General features: G+C 40.8%; 1 protein-coding gene across 3 annotated transcripts in view; it reads left to right on the top strand.

Moving 5' to 3' along the window:
* TMEM245 (transmembrane protein 245) overlaps positions 1-22,117 on the top strand; it is a 91,713-nt gene that overhangs the window by 45,685 nt on the left and 23,911 nt on the right. For all 3 annotated transcript variants that reach the window (XM_064506723.1, XM_064506722.1, XM_026099872.2), the window contains 2 exons: positions 6,297-6,419; positions 13,269-13,414. In XM_064506723.1, the coding sequence (XP_064362793.1) occupies positions 6,297-6,419; positions 13,269-13,414 (269 nt within the window). The remainder of the gene's footprint in view (positions 1-6,296; positions 6,420-13,268; positions 13,415-22,117) is intronic.

Below are 22,117 nucleotides of genomic sequence, written 5' to 3'. Positions count from 1 at the left end.
TAAAGTACTATTAAAAACTTTCATCCAGCCACCATACTCTGCTTCTCAAAAATCTGCTTTAGAAATACAGGAAAAAATGCCAGTGATTGACTTGCTTTCCTGTTTGTATCCATGCACTCATTTTTACTCAGCAGCTGTGGGGAAACACCTGTGTCTCTTTCTGCATACACTCATGTCCATAATGACAGACTGTAAACTGTTCAATATACTGTAAAACTAACTCCTGATTTCAAGTCCTTACTAGGCAGCATTTCCTTTGCTGGCTTGCTTGTACACAATCCATTGCATAAATATTACTCACACTGTTTCAGATTGAAATTGATGAAAACCTAATTTGTGTGCTTATCTGAGTTACTAAAACTTGGATGTGATAAGATCAGAGCAATTCTAACTTAAATCTGGTGTTTCTAAGCAAGTTGCTTCAACTGTCATGGGATACAATGGGAATTTTTTGGATTTACATTTTTATCAGAAAATAAAAATCTTTTATTTGGCATTTTGAAGAGCAACAGTGATTTATTAGCGTTGGTGATAATATAATGGCATTCTAAACTGGGAAGGATCAATGGTGTATTAAATGTGTTTTTTTTGTTTTGTTTTTGAAATGGCTTAGTCCAAATTATAGATTTTTTTTTCCTGTTTGAACATTTCCAATCAACGCTAGCTGTAATTCTTGAGCATAGAGCAGAACTGCATTAATATTTTTTTAAATACAAACCATTTAAAACAAATGGAGTAACTGTAAAGAAGTGGGGTATGAATATACAGCTACAGTGAGACTTTGTCCACTTTTGGAAGAGAATAAACTAAGATTACACAACTTGTATGTAGTAGCTGTGTACACATAAATAGTGGCTAGAGTTTGCCATAGAGACTGTCTTGCTAGTCTCTTGGGTTTCTGAAATATTTCAAAGTAGTACAGATCACTGTAGTCTCTGGAAATGCAACTATTTGATGTCATATAGCAATTATTAGCAGATAAGCTCTTTTCCATTCATGAAAATCATAGCAAGTGTTCACTCTCTTTAGTAAGAGAAGGAGCATTTGCTGAAAGGAAAATGATAAAAGGATGCATTTCACTTTAGGTTTTTCTCATAGTGGAAGAGACTTCAATATTAGAGTTGAAACTGTACAATTGAGTAATAGCTGGTATAACTATGCCGAGGAATTACTGGCATTTGTTTCATTTGTAACATTATGCATTGATTCAATAGTTTAATTATGAATATCAGATAAAGCACAGAAGACTTCTATACCTTGCCTAAAATGTGCTGTTCATTAAAGCAGTTATACTTAGTTCTAGTGTGATGTAGTTAGACCTCAATTATTTTAAAGTAATTTGCTGTATAAACATGTAAATTGCCCAAAGATTTTATATAAAGATAAACTTTAGAAAATCATCAGTTTTCTTTTCCTAAAAGCTTTGGTGTTAGCAGCCTTGCTGCCTTTCAACTTTGATTTTTTTTTTCCCTCTTCTAGTACTCAGTAGAAGCAGTAGTATCATAACCTGTTTTTTTTTTTTTCCAGTGACATGTTTCTGAAGCAAGGTTTGTTCCATCCTGTTCTTGATTTGGAGAGGGAGCTAGAAGGGGTCCTTGCTTCTGCCTTGAGATTAGCACCTCATTTTATATTCTAAGGTAGTTTGCTCAGGTGAATGAAATATGCAATAAGCTGGACTGTTAAGATTTAATTTCTGAAAAATGTAAAAGCCTCATTTCTTCCCCATTCATCTGCTTTTCAGCTCCCTTTTCTTCCACTTCTTGAAGGCTTAAAACCTTGAAAAAGTAAATTGTTGCTGGCTACATTTGTGAGTGATCATTCAAAATTCCCTTGATGGTATATGAAATCCTGGAATTGATCTTGCTTCTTTCCCAAGACTATTTATCATTCTACCAGCAGGCAGCATCTCAGTCAGAGATTCCCCAGACAGGAAGACAGAAGACCTTCCATTAAAACATATGCTGTGAGCTTCAGCTTAGTTAGGTTTCTCTGTCTGTGCCTTTATCATGATTGATGTGTATGTTCCAAATCAAGTCTGGCTGGCATCTAATTTCAGTTGCTCAAATGTTTCGATGAGTTACCACATATCCTAATGTTTACTCTGGCCCTGAAAATTCCTTCAAGTAATCACCTAACTTTCTACCAAATACATACCATTCTTCAGTAGTAATTAAGTTCCATGTATCTTTTTCTAGTAAGGAAAACATTTGGAGTTTGGGTGTTCTCTTCATAATGCATGCCAGTTTTCTGGGGGCAAGTTAAATTCAACCTGACACACATTGTTGGAGGAGGAGTTTTCTTTATCTTTAGGAAAGCCAGAGACATGATGCAGGAGCATAGTCCTGGTTTTGTTGCTTCATGTGCAGGTCAAGCAAAGGTTTTTTTGTTTTGTTTTTGTTTTGTTTTCCTCCCCCAAAATAGGCTTTCGAACCCCATAGGTTAGATCAGAACTTTCTTTGTAAACATTTATTCTGAAATCAGCTTTTGTTTGAAGCAGGAAGCCTTTAATTTTATGCATAATATTATTCTTCACAAAGTCCGTTACCTGCTTTTACTTTAAAGGTTTATTGACTCCTTCTGTTGTTATCATTTCTGAGTTGTCAGGATGATGCATCATATTTTTGTGAGAAGAAAAGAAAAAATTTACAAAGGACATGCAAGGATAAGTTACTTTTTCTAATACCTTTTCCTGAATCCAGTTTTATTCCCTTTAAATCTGTTATTCATATAATGCTCACTGTTGAATTAGGTACATGAACTTACCAGGCTTACAGAAGTTTGCTGACTTGAAGTTTTGAAGAAACCTTTCTTTTTTGGGGAAGTGTCAAGTGCCCTTTAAACCATTGCTTTCAGATATTGGTCATTTTATTTAGTATTTATGTTGTAGCACTACGACACCTTAGATGCTGAAGACCACTAAGTGCAGTTTTGATGGCTTGACTCTTACAGATTGGAAAGATGCAACAAACTTGGGCAGACTGTAACACATCAGTGCTCGCACAGCCCTGTCCCTTGCGTCTTCCACAGGGTGGTCTTCAATTCTGTACAGCCTCAGCATTTTCCAACACTGGTCTGTTAAGGTTATTTATAAAGCAGTGTTTTGGGAAAGAGGTGTGCTCAGCTTTCGTATAACTACTGTAAGAGTATCACTGTTGCATAAATATTCATGCCAAGTTGTGTTTTGGTGTGCTGGTCTCAGCTGGAGAGGTGTGGAAATCATGTGTGCATAGTAACCAGCTTTATAAAGTTGCAGTATGCTTTGGGATTCGAACACCATTGTAAACTCTTACATGCAGGTTTATGGTTTGTTTTGGTGCCTGTTACTGGAGTATTTGAGCTATTTCTGGCAGTGTACTCAGTAATATGAGTAATGTCTGTTATGTCTGCCTTGTCCTAGGGATGAGAAGTATGTGTCTTTAATGTTAGTCATAATATGCATAGTGGGAAATTGCTCTACAGTTGGAGACTGGTCCCAAAGAAGCGCTTGCTTCCGTAAGAAAAAACAAAGCTGACCAAAAGGCACCAACTGCACTTACTCCGAAGTGAATGCTGGTGATAGCTAGCTCAACATCTCTGATGAATGATTTTCCCTAAGAAAGATGTCCACCTAGTTGAACCATCCCCAGTTTTGAATGGGCCACCCGATTGCCACGTTGAGAACAACTGCAGTTTTATGCTCCTGGTTGTCAGCTCCTTAGCCTAAAACCCAAGGGAAACTGTTAAACAAGTACAGCTTGGGCTGGAGGAACATACTGTTCTGAAAGAAACTTTCCCAGTATCACTGCCTTCCCTCACCCCTGCCAGAAGTAAGTCCTCTTGGAACATGCCCTGCTGTTGCAAATTCCCTGCCAATAGCAGCTCTGCTAACTTGTTGCACCTGAATGTGTGTCTTTGTGTCAGTTGGGGGAATTAAAGATTGCTCTGAGTGTTTAGAAGGTTGGTAAGTGAGGCTAATTTTAAGGTTTAAACCGAAACTTTACTAGACTGACTTTTATTAACAACACATTCTGTGCTAATAATTGTCCACTCTACTTTGAATGCATAGTGATAATGATTAGTTAGACCTTAACAGTCATGTCCTACATTAGCTGTGAGTACACAATACCAGCATGTTGATGGTGTGTAGGTCCTTGATGGTCTGACTCACAGAAGTCCAAGTGATCAGGGCTTGGCCCAAGAGCCCTTCAACAAGGAAAGCTGAAACTGGAGTATACACCTTCATTCTCCCTTCCTTCTTCCTCCAAATTATGGGTCTTGGCCTTTTATAAACCGGTTTTGTTTCTAAACAACTCCCACGCCTCAATCTCTGCCCTGGACTGCAAACTGTGTGATGCTTAGAGGGGCAGGTGCCTTATCCTATTCCTCAGCTAGAGTTGTTTTTTCCTCTTTCTTAGTTGCATGTGGGTTTGTTTTTCCCTCTTTTCAAAAGCAGTCTTTTCCTAGCTCTCAAGGTTAGTGCCTCTATTTTCAAGTCCTTTGCTGTTATTCAGGGATTAAACTCCACATTGTAAGAGACTTGTGGCACTGAGCTCCAGTTCATGCAGGAAGTTCTGGTAACAGGCCTAGGTGTCTGAGACTGGGGCCTTTTACAATTAGCCTAAAGCTTGTGGCCTGTTGTTAGCCATGGCAGTACTGTTCTTGCTCGGCCACTCAGTACAAAGATACTTGCGCAGTTATGCCATATTAGCGTACTTATGTGTGCCTTCAAAACAAGCCAATATTATAAGTCTGCTTAAGGTGTTTTTCTTTTATGGGTGAACAGGCCTCTGCTTTAGCTGCAGACTGTCCCCTCAGAAAATCACTAGCCTCCATATTTACAGTCCCCAGAGTGTAAAGCACATCACCTAAATTACCAGGTGACTGCATGAAGTTGGGCTGTTGCTGCACCCTCAGGATGAAGCCTCAGCCTGTAGAGGAAAGAAGTGGACAGGTACCAGCAGGAGGATGTCTTTCAACAGAAAGTCCTCTTCACTTCTAGGCTCACTTCAGTTCTCAAGGGAGACTAATAAAAATGGTTTAAAAGATAAGCCTTAAATAAAGTTCATAATTCCTATTAAATAGTAAGAAGTGTGGACTAAGTAGAGCTTCTTGTTGTTTACTACATACTGTAATTTCCTGTCAAATTCCTCAGGGACTATTCACTCCCAGATTTATAGTTAATACATTACCTTGTACATGTGTCTTGCTCTGTTCCAAAGGAGAGGTGATCATGGGACTTAGATTCCTTCATCTGCTTTGCAAATGCCAACTGCTTATTTTTTTCCTCTCAAGTCTAATTGATTAAGATATTTGTTAAACTAAGAGTAACTGCCTTTAGTTTTTAAGCCTTCACTTTCTGCTTTGAGCCTGAGAAGGGCTTTTGTGTCAAAGCTTTTACAGTTTTTCCAGTTGTACCAGTTAGTCTAATAGAAGGTATGACTTTTCTTTTCTAACCTTTCTTCTTTTACATCTTTGGATTGCTTTGGCTAATATATTCTGACTGTATTCCTTTTGAATGAAATATTTATTATGAAACTATTGCCTGTTGCTTTTAGGATGCTTCCACATGCCTTCCTGTCTCCTCAAGGTGCTGACCTGTTCAGACCATTGCTTCTGCGTCAGTACATAAACTAATTTGACTGTACTGAGTATTCAGAGTTTAAAAGCATGTCTCAAAACCACTCTACAATTAATAAGCCATCAGTGCCCCAAAGCACCACAGAATTTAATAGGTTGTCTAGCATTGTTTATTTTCTATAACTGCTTGATATGCTGTTGTATCCCTGTGCAAAATCACAAGTTGTAGAGTTGTGTATGGACACTATAAAAATAATCCCATTAATGTAAAACATGTTTTTAAAGCAAATTTATTAAAATATCGTATTACTTAATTTGAAGCTATCTTCAGATTTATTTCTGCCTTGCAATGCTACTTTCTTCTGTGTGACTTAGCATTTCCATTTTGCAAAAGATGAGTTTTCTCTCCCAAGACAAGATCTGCTCACAGTTGATGGAGCAGATCACACTAATCAAACATCACCACATCTTTAGCTTTTGAAATTTTACATAATGAAATAATTCTGAGCTTTGACAGAGAGAACCCCAAACCTTGTAACTATCTAGCTAGAAACTTGTCTTTGGCAAAGCAGACGTTTTCACTTAACGTTGCCTGCTGTAATTTTGGGATGGGGGAGGGAGACAGTATTTTAAATCTCCTCTTTGTAAGGCTTGGCAGAGAGGAATTGCTTTGGAAGCAGTTTTCAGTTTTACCTAATATTTGTGGTGCCTGACTTTGTCTTCCCTTTGCCTGCCCCTAGATCCTGGAGTCTCTGTGGATAGTGATGAGTCGCAATGTGAGCCTCTTGTTTACCACAGTGACAACATTAGTGACCATTCTCTTCCATAGTGGGACAGCTCTTCTCAATTTCGTGCTGTCAGTGGTAAGTAGCATGCCATGGGTTTACACTTTCCATTTTACCGAAGGAACCTAATTGCACATGTTGAAACAGTGAAAATCAAACCTGATTGAAAACATCCTCTAGAGTGATCTAATATCTAAATTCATTAAGGTTGCATAACTTCAAAGTCTGTTGTTTGGAGGCATTATAGGCAAAGGAACCAGATTTGTTTAACTTCCTACGTTCAGGAGTCTTTCATCTTTTTACTTGTGGAAAATTCTTGCTCCTGGCCTTGAGGATCTTTAGATCCTGAGCTGTAACTTGTGGTATCCTATATTGTAGCTGAAATCTAATAGCAGGTTCTGATAAGCATATTCCTAAACAAGCCAATGCTTTCAAAAGAGGAAAAAAATATTATGGAAAAATCTTAGTAAGATTGATTATTATACAAGGATTACATTATGTTCCCTTTTTAATGAAATAATTTTAGCAAATCTTTGCGAGGGAGTTGTGTTGTTTTTATTTAACCCTCTGTTAGCTCTTCATTACAGAATGCTGCTTATACAAAGTTAATTGTTACTAATATTGCGTACACAGAATAGCAGTCTCTGAAGTCTTTTCATTAAAGATGTTTTCTTTAAAGCATGTATTGTTTCTTGGTATGTTACATGATCAAGCCATTTAGAATTTCTTTTGTTTCTAAATCTAGCCAAGCTGTGTGCAGTAATAAAGATAGAAGTAGTTTCTTTCTTACCATTTGCTGTGGCAATTGCTACTTTAAAAACATCGCCTCCCCACCCCCAAACTCCAAAACAACCTGTAATAGCTGGAACAGAGCTGGAGGCTTGTGATCACCTAGATCTCTGACAGTGAACTGAGTAGTATTAAGGACTTTGGCTTGGGCCTTTTTTCTGTTTTAACAAAACAAACACTAATCTTGGAAACTCGACTGAAATCCGTGTCCTGGTTTTTAGTGTAGAATTCAAAAATATTTGTAGAAAAAAAGGTCTTTTTTCAGTTTAACTTCACTGTCTCTATTGATGCTTGCTCAGGGGGGAGGTCTTAGGATACAAAGCTGTATAATTTAAAATAGTGGCTACTGGTATTTTAAAGCAGCTGTGTGCATTCTCTTCACTATTTAAAAAAAATGACAAAAGGACTTCATTAAATTGCTGTCTCGAACTGAAGAAAATTACTGGCATTGAGTTTTGTTGTTCTGCAGTTATCTTTCAGTTGATGAAGAAAAGAATACTATCACATGGGCATATTTCATTTCTTCCTTAATCCACTACTTCACCTGTGATAACATGTTGGAAATGATATCTGGGAAGGTTAATATACTTAAAAATCACTAGTTCATATGCCAATTGCAGATCATTTCAATCTACTAGATTCCACTTATAATTGATAGGCACATACTACTCAGACACAAAATTTAGCCCTAAATGGCTAGTGCCTTATACAGACTTGATTACATGCTGCTGCTGGGATGCATAGTCCTGCCTTTTTGGTTTTTGGCAGGGCCCTGCCACTTTCTGGGGCACTGTGCAGTCAACTCGATTAGTGGAGCTCATTGGGATACTGGTATCTAGGAATTCTCTTAAAGGTTAGATGCCCTAAAGGCTGCCCTGTTCTCTCCATATCTACTGGAGATTGAACGTATTACTTTGAAATTGTCATATAGAACTTTCCCCACCAGAATATATCAGTCCTATAGTCTTGGTTTCCTGAATTTGTCTGTGAGCTTCTGTTTTGCACTAATAGTGATCTTACATATGCAGGAAAAATTTGGTTTAATAGATGTATTTTGCCAGTATAGGTTCTTTCTATAGATTCTTGATAATGGCAAACTTCAAAAACACAACAGCAAAGTTGGTAGATTAGAAATACTTCAGGTTTTAAGAAGTAAGACAAAAAAAAATCACTGAGCAACTCGACATCCTGTTACTGTACTTTAAATAAGTCAGCATAAAGGGATGTGCTTGCCTCCATTTGTATAGAAAATGTCATATATAAGGGTAGTGTTTTGAGTTGTTGTCTTTTGAAGATATTTAAAGTTTGCATGTCTACCTGTATAGTATTTATCACAGTGCATGGGAGGGTGCTATAAAAGAATTGCTTGCATTACACGCTTCTTAGGCCTTTTTTGTCTAGTCAGTATCGTTGTTTCTCTTATTTTTGCAAGTCTTTCACAAAGATTCTTGCAACAAAAAGAAACAGATTTTTATAAAGCACAAAGTTAAATTAATGAAACTTGTTTTCATAGTGATGATTTGTTAATGGCTTACAACTGAGAAAGAAAGAACTCAGATTTAGGATATTCAGTAAATATAAAGGCTGTACATACAGTCCCTTATTTGGAGCAATAGGTAAATGAAATTGTTAGCTGTTGTGAAGATTTAGGAAAGCTAATTTGCCTGGCTTTAAAGTACTTTTTAGCATAACTTTAATTGAATCCTACTTTTTTTTTTCTGTGTCACACTGCAGAAATAATATTACTGCTTCTCAGTTTTTGCCTTGTACTTTTTTTTCCCCTGCTGCAACAGCTTGATATAATAAGGAGAGAAAATCTAGATGTGACTCTAGGATAGATCCCTGTGGTTTTCTTAACTTTTGCTGTATGGATCATTAGCAAATCCCACATGGGATTATAGATTTACCTCCTATTCATTTGACTTCCTTTAGAGCTAAAGAAAAAAAGCCTTCCAAGTGAGAAGGAGATGACCAGAAGTAATCTTTTCCATTCTTGTTCTTCCAGGGTTACAAGGCATACCTCAATCTTTTGCTGTAGTAAGTTTTTGTTTTGTTTTAAGTAACCTGTTTCAAGAGTGTATATCCTTAACAATTTACTTTTTCTTTAAGCTGTGATTTCAGCTTGAGCTCTTTCCTACTCTCTTCTGTAAAGTCTTGAACAGTTCCCTGTTTCCCAGGAAAAACCTTACTAGTTTCTAATGGGGGGGTGGGGGGGGGGAAGCTTTTATACAGAGTTCATTTTAATGTGAAGGTAAGTAGTTTCAGAGTTTGATTGTTCTAGATTAGTTGTTGCTGCATCTTTGCTACCTGGCCCAGTATTCTCCCTTCTTTTAATGCAGTTTTGGAACAGAGTTCTTATATTTTGAATGGAATGAACCTTAAAGTTAGCTGGACAGCATTTGAGCATGCTTTTTGTGTTGCTCTGGTCCAGCAGTGCCAGGTGAAAAAGCTGACTCGAAAATGCCATGCCTGTGTTTTGACAAAGATGTATATAATGGATTAATGGGGGGGGGGGAAGGACTATCAAACTGAAGGAATTGTTTTAACTTATGTCTAGTTAGAGCTGGGTTTAAAACAAAATGCTACTAGAGCTGTAACTATACTTTTATTTTTTCATTTTGTGGAATTCTGAGTGGCTGCAAAAGAGTTCTTGTTAGTTTGAAGTGGTGCAAAATAATTTAAATAGTCCAGCAGAGTAATTTCACAAGTGGTTAGCTTTTGAATTAATTACATTTCAATCCAAGTTTTGTCTTTTTGCATAAAAATTAAAATAGTGAATTTTATTTTGACAAGTGGATTAAAAAAATAAACTTTAAAGCATGGAATGTAGGACACTTTGTTCAGAACCTTGATTTTGAGAAATGTCTTCTATCAAAATATTTCCATAGAAAATAATGTGTAACACACCTCTTCTACAATCCAGTAAGACTTTTTAAAAAGATCCTCAACAGACACTTGAACACTGATCATTAGTTACAGGAGTGCCACTTCTGTTTGACTTCTGCTTTGAGTGTATGTTTGTATCTGTGCATGTGTATACACAATTTCTAGTGTTTTCCAGTCCTCTTTTTCTATGATAAAAGAAAGCTTGAAACCAGAAAGGTCCCCTACCCTAAATAAACACTCAGTTCTAAACCCAAAAACATCTGTTGTTTCTCTGTATGTATAAGGTGAAAGTGAAGATAGTTGTGCTTTGGTCAATAAAAGTGTCCTTTGGCCTTAGCAGCAGCACAAGTTCATCCTACTCTGTAACAGATTACACAAGGTTAATTTGCACAGCTTTTCTAGAGGGCAAAACTGAACAAAAATGTTCTCAACTTGTACCTGTTAAAGATCAAAAGAGAGAAGCTGCATTTGGCAGAGGGTCATCTCTAGTCCTCAGGGAAATATGGAATGTTTTGGTGCTTAAAAAAAACCCACCCACGCACACACCACCTGTCAAGAATGAAGCCTGGGGGCAGAAAACAACTGAATCTGGATGGCAGATAGAGAAACATTTCCCAAGTCTACTGAACTGACACACAAGCAATTAAGCCATGCGTTTCTTGATATCCATGGCAATGCTGAATTACAATTTTAACATAAAGTGTTTTACCAGTAGATCTCTCCTTGAATTGGGTCTCTTTTCCCCCTCAAGTTAGAGCATTGAAAGTTTCAGGTTTTGGGAGTATAGCTTAAATTCTGCAGCAAGAAATGGTAATCCATCAAGTGTTTAAAAATGGAAAGAGCTTATTCTGTAATTTTTGACTCTTCAGTCATCCCTGGGATCTTGAATTGCTGGTTAGAAAACAATTTACATAATGTCTGAAGTCTTTGATATCCTCTAAAACAAGAGGTTTTCAGAGATTTCTGAGATTTTTTTCAAAGTCCAGTAGACATAGGGAAAGAAACATCTTTTTGCTGCTGAATGTGCTATTGAGAGACTATTCTGCTTGTTGGATGAGGGAGCAAGCCACTTAATGTCAAATTATTTTATTCTGTAACTCCTTTGTATTTTTGTATGTATAGTACTGAAATGCATATGTTCATTTCCAAACTGCAGTTGATCTAAAATGCAATTGATTTTGCCTAGTGCGATTAGTTAAATGCACCTTGTCTTAACTATCGAGTAAGCTGTGCATCCTTTCATAGCTTTTAGTTCAGTTAACACCATTTTGTTCCATTGTTGTTCATCCCAGCTGTCACTGGCTTCTGCAGTGCAGGTGTGTATGTCCATGTTGGTGTGTCTATTACTCTCCGAGAAGACAAGTTTCTTCTGTGAACACGGGGGAAGAACAGCTCTCCCAGTCAATGCAAGTGCTGTGCTTGTTGCCATTTGAACTGATCCCTGGCTCATAGCCTGCCTTAAGTCAGCACTGTATGTTTCTCCTACCACAGGGGAGGAAACTCTGATTGCTGCAGTTAACTTGTTTATTCCCCAGCTGCCATATTATTTGAGGGGCAGTATCTTCAGAAGATAATGGGGCTGTCCCAATAAAACAAGATCCAGTAGAGCTGTTTTTCACTTTGCTTTTTGTGAGCATCAGGATGAGAGGTCATTTTATTTACAGCAGTATGCTGCTTTGTGTTGAAAGCTGCACTGCAAGAAGGGTCTGTAGCCAGATCCCAGTGGAAAGAAGACAAATCACCAGCTGGATAGCTGCCTCAGCATGGTGAGTTTTGTAGCTAAATCATGAAATATTACAGTGGCTTAGGAGGAGTGGCAGGCCCTGCCAATGTGAAAGCCATGTTTTGTGGCATTACAGAGCATGTTTAAGCCTGAATCAGGTTTAAAGATTTACTTACTCCAAGTTGTTCTAGACCGGATGAATTTGCAACAAAGCATAGCTGATACTGCCACTAGTGCTGGATTATTTCCCATAATGCCTAGGCCTAATTCAGGCTTTTTTAATGATTGCAAAATGAATATTAACAGCCTGCTGATCAAATGTGCTGATGTAATGACTTCCTTTACTAGATAGATTGGTTTATCACACAGGGCTAGAGTTACAAACCTGAGAAGATGAAACACAGTCTGTACCTATACAAGATACTTTGGAAAGGGATTGCAGTAGGAGAATAGCTTAATGTGACTTTGAAGTTAAAGGCTGAGGGGTGGGGAAGAGTGGTAGCATTTCACTGAGTAGAAAAGAATTAGGAACAGAGAGATGACAAATGGATAGCATGGTTGAGACTGGTAGTGGAATACTGCATGTTGTGCTGTGTGTGTTTTTAAGAGTGTGTTCAGAGAAGATGCAAAAGAAGGGCGTGAGTTATCTGTACACTGAAAGGCTAGAGACTTGTGGAAGTCAGACAGTTTGGTTTATCCAAAAGATTAAGATAAAACTTATTCTAGAATACCAGTGGATTGGAATCAGGAAAGGGAAAGAGTTCTTTTTAATCTTGTGAAGAAAGATGCAAGAATTAAAGCTTGTAGATGAAACAAATACAAGCCATGGTTTACCATTGGGACATAATGAATTTTCCTTGTTGAGGTATATTATTGAAGGCTGAATACATTTTGGTGATGTATCCTTAGCCAAAGAACCTGCTGAGCCCCCTTGAAGTAAAACATAGTGATCTGCGACATGTAGGAAGCTAATATGATTTGATTGTATTTTCTGTTTTTTAGACTCTGAAACAGCGCAACTGTCATGACTTCTGCTGAAACTGATCTTCATACTTGTGCAAGGAGCATTCACTCAGGAATGTCAGCTTAAAAATATTGTAGACTTCCTGTTTGTGGCGTGGGTGGGATTTTTTGGTTTTTTTGTCATATTCTATATCTAGCTACATAGTCACTCAGATGTGTTTTGGGGCTTTTTGTTTTTTAAAAATAGATGCTACTATCTAATAAAGTTCTGATACGCTCAATGTGATGGAAAAACAAAAACAACAAACATTTGATCTAGATGCAACTTTGTGAAGAAGCAGAAAAGGTCTAAAAGTGTTATGATGTTTAGATATAACTTAAGTCACTTGGGGAGCAGGGTAGAAACTTACTCTTATGGCTGTGTATGTTTCTTTAAATCCAGGTTTGTGGAATAGTGCCTTGTACCTTTTCTAATGAAGTTAAGTGATCTGAGGCATATCTGCACACTGTAGTTCTGAGGAGTATTTACTGCTTCTTAATTTAAAGCTCCATTTTTTTTTTTTCAGGTGATTTTCCTGACCACACTATTCTACCTATTGAGTTCCAGTGATGAGTACTACAAGCCAGTAAAATGGGTGATTAGCCTGACGCCTTTGTCTCAGCCAGGTCCCTCCTCAAACATAGTTGGCCAATCAGTGGAAGAGGCAATAAGGTATGTTGTTGATTTCTTGCCCTTTCTGGAAAATTGTTTTAGATCTTATGCGTGTATAATATCAGTTCAACTGCAAATACTTTGCAGTTGCAACAGCTCATCTTTCAAAGACATGAGCTGCAAATCTGAAAGATTCCCAAGACCATTGATTTCTAAGAATTCCATTGATGGTGTCCCCCCCCCCCCCCCCCCTTTGGCTATTAAAGAGCAATTCGATTGGACTTGGGTGCCTAAAAAGATTCGGAGTAAGTATATACTACAGGTTGAAGTATACACAGTATTTTAAAGAACAAACCAGCCTACCCATCACATCCCAAACCCTAGAGCAAACAATGTGTCTGCAGCTACGTTGGCATTAACAGCTAGTGAAGCTCGGTAGAAACAGATTCATTCAAAACAGTTGACAATGAGGATCTGACATCTATGCTGTACATGTCTGAGATATTTACTTTGGGCTAGTTGTGCTCAGTCCACAAGATCAGACTACCTGTTGCTGGAATGTATTAGATATGCATGTGCATTTTCCAGTTTAGTTTCATCTGAGAGAAATCTAGTTCATGATCTCTGACCTTTCCACTGTATGAACCAAATCACATAAAAAGGGAGAAATTGGGAGTGCTCTTCTTATCCAACTTAAAACATTACTGTAAATGCACCTGCAGAATGCATAGCTAGTGTTTTGTGCTTAGTTACCACTCTTATGTTCCACCTCTAAACTACTGCAATAAGGGAAGGAAGATTTTTTGTTTGCGTATTTTTTAAATATGCTTCACTGAGATTCCCCAACAAAATAATTTTTGGGGTAGTGCAGTAATGTATTTGTGATGAGTGAAACTATTAGCTTTCACCTGCTAACAGGTTCAAATGCTAGCATGTTGATAATATATTAAATAGGTTTTAAATCAGGTGCTGAAATCATTGCTGCTTTTTAAAAAAAGCTGATGGATGTGGTGAAGTCAAGGAGTCCACTCTAAATGCTATGCAGCCTGTATCTCCTACACTGCTGTTTTCTGTGTTATCTTGCACACATATAAAATATGAATGGACTTTAAACTGCTTTCCCAAACCATTACCAAATGTTTGTCATTGTTCCTATGTCTGCCTTATATGAGTGTTATCTGTTACTGGAATTAAGCCATTTCTGGGTAAGTCATGGCAATTATCAGGTTGTATCGTGCTGTGTGAGAACTCGAACAGTAAATGATACTGCTGTAGCCATTTCAAATGAAAGGGTAGTCTTGGTAGAGAGTAATTAATCTGGAATTTTGCCAGAGAGTTAATAGCCCTTCTATTGAGAAACCGCTATTGACTTTTCATTGATCATAAGTGGCTAATACCTCCATTATCTCTTCTGAAAGATGTGAGCAGATTTATAAAATAATGCTATTAATCTACCAAATTGTGCTCATTAGCCTCTGGAACATGGGAAGAGTGTCACACTTAAGATATGGCTTCCCTGGGCATGGGTAGTCAGCGAAATAGGTTGTATCAAAGAATTTTAGTTGATGGGTCTGTGACGCAGATGGATCAAGAAAGAAAAAAGTAATGTTAGAGAGCAGAAAGAAGAGTAGGAAAGAGCCAGCATAAATCAGCAGTGCATAATACAGTGAGAAAATCCTATATTTGGAGAAATATATGACAGGCAGCTTCATATCCTAACTACTTATATTACATAAGAAGAGCTCACTCTGTTTTCATTCAAGTAGTCTGAATCCATCCCTACTGTTCCCTAGCTTGCAGTAGCCTGTATTTAGTACCGCATGTGGATTCTTGGGAGTGTTTCTTCTGATATTCAGTTCATGTCTCTTCCTCAGCTGTATGTGGGGATTTATCATGAGGCTTCTAAAGCAGCTCACATTTCACTCAATGCCTAACTTGTCTTTAATAAGTAAATTTGAATACAACTGTATGGTAACAAGTGGCCTTGAGTCCATACACGTTGAGTCTTGTGCCATTTGAACAACAACTGACACTTCTAGCACAATTTAGAAGCTCTTCTTTCCTTTCTGAAATTGGTCAGATCAGGTACCAGCTAATTCTGAGCCCAAGATGGAGTCTGAGTGTCACACGAAGTCATGTGTGGCATGTTGTGCCCTTGGGAAGGGGGAGCAGGTAAGCTGCAGCAGGTGTGCTGACAGAGTGCTGCTGCAACATGGCAGCAGGTTGGAAGAAGTTGGAGGGCCACAGGGAGTTGGCTACGGTTGCCCGTGAGGCGAACTGCTGCGTTGCCCTTGGAAAGGCAACGTGCCATTGGTTGGGGTGGGAAGGGAGGCGGAATGGCAGCAGCGCAGAGGAGGTGGTCCGGAGGCAGCCGGGAGGTTGTCCAAGGGCAAGCGGTGCTGGGCCACAGGTGGGAGCTAGCGCTGAGGAGCTGTCTGGTGGCATGGGCCAAGGGGAGAGCAGTGCATGTTGTTTGCCTGGAGGTTAGCAAGGCGTGTGGCGGAGACTCCCGCAGCCTCCCAGTAGCGCCTGGGGGAGGCGTGGAGGGCAGAAGCGGGCTGCGAGGGTGTCTTGGGAAAGGCAGAAGAAAGCGCCCCCGAGGGGCAGACGCTAGCGGTGTTGCTTGGGGCGAGTGGTGTGTCCGATGCCGGTGAAGGTGTGAAGGAAGGGCTTGGGTGGAGGTGGTGGGCAGGGGGCACCTGCCGCAGGCTTGTGGGTGACTTCAAAGTGTAGGGCGGGCAGTAAGGCCCTTGGCTGATGGCGTGGAGGGGAGGGCGTCCGCAGGCTGGAGAAGCGTGCTGGCAGAAACCTTGCGGAGTGGAGGGGGAGGATGCGCATGAACCATCACCTGCTGAGGACCAGCGCCCTGCAGGGTGGGCGGGCCAGCATGCTGAAGAGGGGGCTGGCTGGGGCCCAGGATGCAGGGAGGAGGCCAGTGGCAGTGCCCGTGCCACAGGAGCAGCCTTTGTGCGCGTGCAGCCAAATGGCGTGTGGGATGGATGCGAAGGAAAGGGGCCCTCAGCCCTCGGCCTGGGAAAGGCCCCGGTTGCTGGCAAGGAGGGCATCTTTGAGGCCACAGGCCCCCCCCGGCTGCACTTGGCGCCCTCCCGGCGCTGGGGCCCGCCATCACAGTGGCCTGCTGCTGTCACCAGCGACCTCACTGCCCATTGTCCCGGGCAGCATAAAAAAGCGTGCCTGGGCGTGGGGCCCAGCTCACCGAGCTTCTGGCTCCTGTAGCGCCAAGGAGACTTGGAGCAGGCAGGGCGCAAGGAGGCCGAAGAGAGCTGCTGCCCCTCTTTGGGAGGTGCGTTGAAGAAGGGTGCCGTGCGGAATGGACGGCATGGTGGGCCTCGGCGGCAAGAGGGTGTGCCCCAAGCAGGAGAACACTTGGTACAGGCTGAGGCCCGTGGGAGCTGCCGCTGGTGGTGGCGCGAAGGGCGCCGTGGAGCCCATGGAGGTGGACTCTCTGCAAGAAGCTGGGGTTGAACCCATGGAGGTGGACCCTCCTCCGCAAGAAGCTGGGGTGGAACCCATGGAGGTGGACCCGGCGCCAGAGGCTGTGGAACCCATGGAGGTGGACCCTCCTGAAAACCGGGTGGAACCCATGGAGGTGGACCCGCTGCCAGCGAAGCAGGCACGGCCCAACAAGGCCCTGTGGGCGCTGGCCTGGACAGCGGGCCGTCGCCATCATCCCAGGAGGGCCAGGGCCTCTCAAGGCCCTCCACCTGGGCCCCGTGGCCCACGAGTGGCTCCCCCGTGGCCAGGAGGTAGCCGAGAGCGGGCGAAGAAGGGGGCCGTGCCCAGGTGGGAAAGGAGGCGTTAGCCCAGCCCGCCAGCGCAAGGTCCCGCGGCCATCAATAAAAGAGCTGTGGAGTTGGCAGTCTTGTGCAAGCCCTCCTTTCGTGCCCCGCAGTGCGCCCACGCCGCGTCACTGGTGTGTGCAGAGGTGGGCTCTCTTGTGGCCTGAGCAGTGCAGGAGAGGGGAGGAGAGGGCCTGTCTTCCTTGGGGCTGTTGTGGTGGGGTGGCAGAAGGAGTGCGTGGGAGGGGCCCCTCAGGTCCTGGGGGGCCTTGGGGGTGTTTCTTTTGGTCTGAGGAGGAGGAGGCGGCAGCGGCGGCGAGTGGGGTCTTGCTGCCTTGAGCTCCTTGTGTGTGCGGCTGCCTAACGGGTGGCTGAAGATGGAGGCCGAGCCTTCCTCGGGCGGGGGGGTGGGGGGGTGCCCAGAGCCTGAAGAAGAGGTGCCGAAGCAGCTGCAGAGCGAGTTGTTGCTTTGGGGAGGCCAGAGCCTTTGCTTGTGGCTGTGGTCTCTGCAGGAAGGTGCGTTCTGCTTGCCTCCGTAGGAGTCCTTTTCAGCATGGGTGTGATTTGTGACGAGTGTCCCAAGGCTTTGCTCTCTGCCTGGCACTTGGGAGGCTGCCTGTGGAGCTCCGTGCCCTGTGTCTGCGGCCCTGCTCTGGGTGTAGCGCCTGGCACAAGAGGCAGCTGTGCCTGGAGCGGCTGCTGCTGCTCAGGACTGGTGTTCTCCAGAGCTGCTGTTACTGTTGCTTCTGGCTGGGGTGCACATATATATATTTATAATGTGTGTGTGCCCGCACGTGTGCATGTTCACCTCTCCACAGCTGATGATTATGAGAGCCTAGGGTCAGCAGGAGCTCTTTTTAGGATTAGGCTGATTTGTGAAATCTGTCTTGAGAGTTTGCACTGTCTCAGCACTTTTGATACTGCAGCTGGAGTCCTGTGTCTTATTTGGTCTCCCCTCTCTAAAGAATATTCTGACACGCTGGCAGGGATCCCCATCGGTGGTTTCAGAGATGATCTAGGACTGGTGAACATGGCCTGTGAGGGGTGGCTGTGGGATCTGCTTTTTGTCAATGTTAAGAAGGGAAGGCTTCTCTTCAGAAGTGTTTCAGTGGCCTTTTATCTCTGTGGGCTTTACTGTGCTGCAGATAGAACAAGTTTTTGAAGTCATCTGTATTGATGGTGTAGTTACTTTTGAAAGTGTTGGCTGTTTGGTTGCTGTTTTGTTTGAAGAATCCGAAGTAGCACCAGAACTGCAGCATCCAGAAAGATTTCTGGGGATCAGCTCTTTCCCTTCCTGGACTTTCAGCATACAGAGTAGAGGGAATAACATAGAAAATATCTTTCTCTGTTTTCTCAGTAGTCCCTCAGTGTGGAGTTTCCCAACCTGGAAGTGTTATTCAGTATTTCTGGACTTCCAGGGCAAAGAGACGAAGGGAAACAGAGTGAACTGCCTTCTCCTAGTCCTGTCCTACCCTGTATTGCTTAGGTAACTCTATGTTTGGACACTTGAAATAGCCACAGGCTTTTGGCTTTGAGGTGTCATAGAATTCATATATAAGTTTCCCTAGGCTTCAAGGTATCCTTCAGCAGCAACTGACAGTGATTTAGTTGCAACTGACAGTGATTTAGTTGCAACTGACAGTGATTTAGTTGCAACTGACAGTGATTTAGTTGCAACTGACAGTGATTTAGTTGCAACTGACAGTGATTTAGTTGCAACTGACAATGTGTTAATATTCCTATGTAGTAAGAGCCTGTGTATTCTTTGTTTTGTTTGTTTTCATTGTTCCCCTTAATAGGTTACTTTTTAAGAAAGACAGTTTTAATCTGTGAAGAGAGGGAGAGGCAAATATTTGTATAATAATTCCATTAAAAGCATAGCACAAAATTTGGAGGAAGAAGGCTAGCGGAGGCACTTGTTACCCCAGGGCCTACTGACTGACATGAGGAGCACTGGTGCTGTTTTAAATAGAAATGTCTCATGCCACGTGTATTGCTAGAGTTGCATTTGACATTCCCTGCAAATGAAGTAGGAATGGAAACATGAGGTAGGAAAATGATAATTGTGAATGTTGTTAATTCCTCAATATCAACATTTTTTTTTTCCTCTGATACTTTTGATCCTTCACACTCGGTTGTTTTTATCTGTTTCTCTTTTTGTTTGACTTTCAAGCAAACTCTGGTCTTTCTTGCTCTCATTTTAAATTTGTTCCTGGGGTCACTTTACTACTACTATCACTTCTTGGTAAATGCTCTATTTACCTTTTACCTATTGGTATTCTTTTCTTCTTTTTTTTTTTTTGTCTTTTGTTCTGTATTATTTAGTCAGGTATTGAAGCAAAAATCTGATGCAAGGTGCATAATGTAGCTGGCAGCATTGTTTGGCAGTCCATGACTGTAGTAAACATCACTTTCTTTCACCAAAACTGTTCTTAAAACTCAGCCAGAGGAAATGGTGGAGGAAGAGGAATAGGGGACAGGGAACTGTGGGAAAAGGGGTTATGCTGGAGTAGGATGAGCTGAAAGAATTTTTTTGTCAGCACTCTCGCTCAGGATTGAGAAGATGACAACTTGCTTGTCCAGAACCAGTAAGACCAGTTTACTGCATTAAGATACTTCAGTTCTCAGTGCAAGCTAGTGTAAATTTCTGTTAAAATTTTCTAATATGTAGCATTTTGAGAGTTAGGGCAGATTGTTAGGTTATCTGGAGCAAGTCAGCGTATGTATTTTACTTTGCTCATGAAAGTTCTGTAAAATCGAATTAGTTCATACCTCACCTACCTCACTGTGTATATTAGGAAAACTAGGACCTTGAGACTTGCACCTCTGAAATAGGGAGGTGGTGCTTTCATCTTTTTTTTTTTCTTTTTCTGAATGGATGATGCAGTAATTCTCAAATTCACAGGTTTCCAAAGTAGTAGCATGCACACCTTTGCCTGAACCATTTTCCTTTCCCTGAGCAGCATGTTGTTCTCTTCCTGAATGCACCATACCCTTCTTCCCTGAAGCTCTCATTCTGCTTGCTCTGGTGGAGATATTGCACATTACTAAGTTGCATGTTGTCACGGCCTCAGTGCAATTTAGTGTGTGCGATACTTTCACATGAGTGCATGCACACGGGTATGGCTGTGGCTTAAAGTTACTGCAGCTTTCGATTTTGGTGGGGCCTAATTACTTTGTTAAAAGGTCTTACATCCAGATCATTTTGAGTGAAGTCTTGAAACGTTTGTTAGTGAAAGTTTGTTCCGTAGTACCAGGAAGATGAGTACTGTTTGTTTTCCATTTGAGAAGGGTTATCATTGTTTCATTCATTTTCTTCATCTGACACACACACTCCAAATTTGGTCAGCTTCTGGATTGGCTACAGCAAATTTACTTAAATTATCAGGTGTTTCTCAAAAGGAAAAGTTTGAGTGCAAAAGTAGAGATGTCCTTAACTGCAATTTGCCTCAGATCAAAGCGATTTTTATATGAAGAGAACCTATAATACCTTGGTGACTGAAATAGGTTCTTACTGGTTTTCTGAGTTTTATTTATTAACATTTAAAGAGATCTGAAATGAGCTATCATGCAAAAGTAATCTAACCTGTTTAAGTATCTAGTTTGTTTGCTTTGGCATCCAGGCAGTAATGATGGAGAAAATGAGATGGTGATACAATTCCCACAGAAAACAATTATCTTCCAGCATGTTAAGCTAATGCTCAGAAAAGCCAAAATGTGTGATCTTATTTATTTTATTTCAACGTTAATAGTGTCTTTCAGAGTAATTTTTTGAAGCCAACTGTTAACCAGCCAAATTCTGACTGAATTCTTGCATGCAGTATATGTTCTTTAGTACCAGAACTGTCTCTTGCAGAAATTGTTTTGTCACAAGAATGCACTGAACAGGAACTCTACTGAATTTTTGTAAGCTCTACTTGTTATTTGTGTGGGGTATTCATTTGCTTCCATTTGAATAGGGTGTATTGTAAGAGACAGGAATAGAACTGAAGATGGTGGTTTGCTGCCTGAAGAAATCACTTCCTAATCTAAAATGGGGAATAACAGAATTTAAAAAATTATATGGAGGAAAGAGAAGCTTCAGTTCAGTTGCTGAAAAAAATGTAGTGTATAAATCCAAAAGAGTGATCCTGCAGACTGGTATAGTGTATTTGCAAACACATTGACTGGTCATGGAAGGGCTTCATTGTGTTATATCGAGTGGTGTCCATATTCTGACAGTTGCTTCTTTCACATTCTAGACAATGTATTCTGTATGTTCCTAATAGCAATTTGTTTTAGTGTATTTTTGCACTTTGTAAATCTGACTGTCCAGTTTAAGTCTGAAGGCACCTCTAAATAGACAGTTTTATTGTATGTGTGTGTACATGTTTAAGCACATGTGTGCGTTTGCACACAGTCTTTAAGAATAATGTAACTGCATAACATCTTAGATACAAATCCTTTAATTACATACATGCACTAAGTAATACTATTTTAATTATGTAATTAGGTATATACACAGCTATTGTTATGACACTAACAATTTTTTTTTTAGACACTGTTATTTGTATGCCAGAACTCACAACCTTTTTTGTATCACTAACAGTAGTGTAACTTGAGGGATTTGGTAATCCATCCGTGTTTCCAGCTCAGCTAATGATGTACTTGCCTTTCTCCTTGCTTCTAAGGCAGGCCCTGCAGCTAATTTGGAGGGGTGGAAAGAGAACAGGTGCTGAAAGAATTATTAAATACATAGTGAAGCTGTCTTGTTTCAGGCATTTCTAAGAATAAGGTGTTACCACGAGAATTACTTTTTAGTACAACTTAATGCAGGATTCCATGCCTGTGTATCTAATAATTCTTTATGTGTGTATTTAAGGTTGCAGAATATATTATTATAATGTCTGTTAGATTTCTGTTATTTAAAATATGGGTTTATTATACTGTAAGAAGACAGCATCAAGGCTAGTGTAAAACTTCA

The sequence above is a fragment of the Dromaius novaehollandiae genome, chromosome 2, assembly GCF_036370855.1.
Source record: "Dromaius novaehollandiae isolate bDroNov1 chromosome 2, bDroNov1.hap1, whole genome shotgun sequence".
Classification (NCBI taxonomy): domain Eukaryota; kingdom Metazoa; phylum Chordata; class Aves; order Casuariiformes; family Dromaiidae; genus Dromaius; species Dromaius novaehollandiae.
This window is presented reverse-complemented; position numbering and strand designations above follow the sequence as displayed.